At 40.9% G+C, this 1701-nt stretch overlaps 1 protein-coding gene across 1 annotated transcript in view; it reads left to right on the forward strand.

Moving 5' to 3' along the window:
- LOC109861780 (sodium-dependent multivitamin transporter-like) overlaps positions 1 to 1158 on the forward strand; it is a gene marked incomplete at its 5' end in the record, with an annotated part of 35863 nt that extends 34705 nt beyond the window's left edge. Inside the window, one exon of the mRNA XM_020441583.1 lies at positions 866 to 1158. Coding sequence (XP_020297172.1) covers positions 866 to 950 — 85 coding nt within the window. The remainder of the gene's footprint in view (positions 1 to 865) is intronic.
- Between the last annotated feature and the right edge of the window lie 543 nt (positions 1159 to 1701).

Genomic DNA, 1701 nt, shown 5'->3' on the forward strand with positions numbered 1-1701 from the left:
CGCGCCGCACGCCGCCTTCCGGACCGAGCTCGGGCCGCCGCCGCGTATATAAGGCGGGCATATATATAATACTTCTATATTGCTAGTACGGTGCCGACTTGAAGTCCACATGTTACGGTGCAGACAATATAGTAGCCTCTCTCTCCAGCTGCTTTGTGCGCATGCGGTGAACATTCAAGCACGTTTGGGCATTTCTCTTTCTCGCGTTCTTTCCAATGCTTTGTCTCCCTCGCACTCGCTTAGTAGACGCGCCTGCGCATAATGACGCTCGACTATCTATGCCCATATTCGGACTTCGTGCGTCTCTCTTTCTCGGGCCTCGTGCCTCTCATTGCGAAGATACGCGACTAGCAATATAGAAGTATTATATATATGATAACAGTGCATGGGATCGTACTCTTAAGGCCATTCTACATAAGACGCAGACGCAGGTCGCAGACTGCAGATTTCGCATAATTGACTATTCACGTTTGTCAAAATATCAGCCAATCGACTTACGTGATTGGTTAATTCCTCGAGAGCAGCGGCCTGCGACTTGCGTCTGCGTCTTATGTAGAATGGACTTTACTGCTAGAGAATATCGTCTTTTTTACCCCTAGCTTCCCGCGTCCAAGAAACGATTCAGTGACCCCAACTGTACACTATGTCATTTTGACACTATGTCATTTTGTGTGCGATAGTCCTAACGCGTTACAAAACAGTTTGTGCGGAAACCCTAACACTGGAGATAACAATAATCAAGTGTGTTCATTACGCATACATAAAATACTTGTATGATTATCATAATCGATATATGTTTCTTTATGATATTTATTTAAAACACGACTCTTCTTTCTATTACGTTTGTTTGGGTTATTTGTTACAGGTTTCTCTCTCCACAAATGTATACCGAGGTTCCATTAAGAGAAGTGTTACCGTCACTTAATGCTGCGACAGAAAAAAGCAAGTAATTGCGATGCTTTGTTTGGTTTTTTTTTTATAAGACGAGCCAGTAAAGTTGATTAAACGGCAATTTTTATCCTAAAAAGTTTATCGAGTTGTCAACGACGCTTTTAAATCATGTGAATGATAGCTAACTGCGCGACAAAAAGGGTGTGTTTTATTAATTAATAGACGCATGCGCTAGATATTTTTGGTTTGGTTTGGTGCACTTGTGGCTGTTGGGCCGTAAACGCTAGATATTTTAGCAATTATATCTTATTGAAGCTCGATAAGTTACTAAACTAAGAAATAATACGGTCATCCGAGCCGATCGCAGGATGTTGTGCGGAAAACTGTGTATATATATATATATATATGCATATATATATATATCGGCTCGGATGACCGTATTATTTCTTAGTTTAGTAACTTATCGAGCTTCAATAAGATATAATTGTTAAAATATCTAGCGTTTACGGCCCAACAGCCACAAGTGCACCAAACCAAACCAAAAATATCTAGCGCATGCGTCTATTAATTAATGCATATATATATATATATACACAGTTTTCCGCACAACATCCTGCGATCGGCTCGGATGACCGTATTATTTCTTAGCTAGATATTTTGTTGTGTCGGACCATAGACATATATACCTAGATCCAGTATGCATGTCCTTGGCAGAACGGACAAAGAGGCAAAACATATGGAAGTTTTCTCTTTTTGTCTGCGCAGATAGAATGCGTAGTCGTTTTTTGACAGCAAGGGCTGGTTTTGGTT

This window comes from Pseudomyrmex gracilis, unplaced genomic scaffold, assembly GCF_002006095.1.
Source record: "Pseudomyrmex gracilis isolate BER0280 unplaced genomic scaffold, ASM200609v1 scaffold_1026, whole genome shotgun sequence".
NCBI lineage: Eukaryota > Metazoa > Arthropoda > Insecta > Hymenoptera > Formicidae > Pseudomyrmex > Pseudomyrmex gracilis.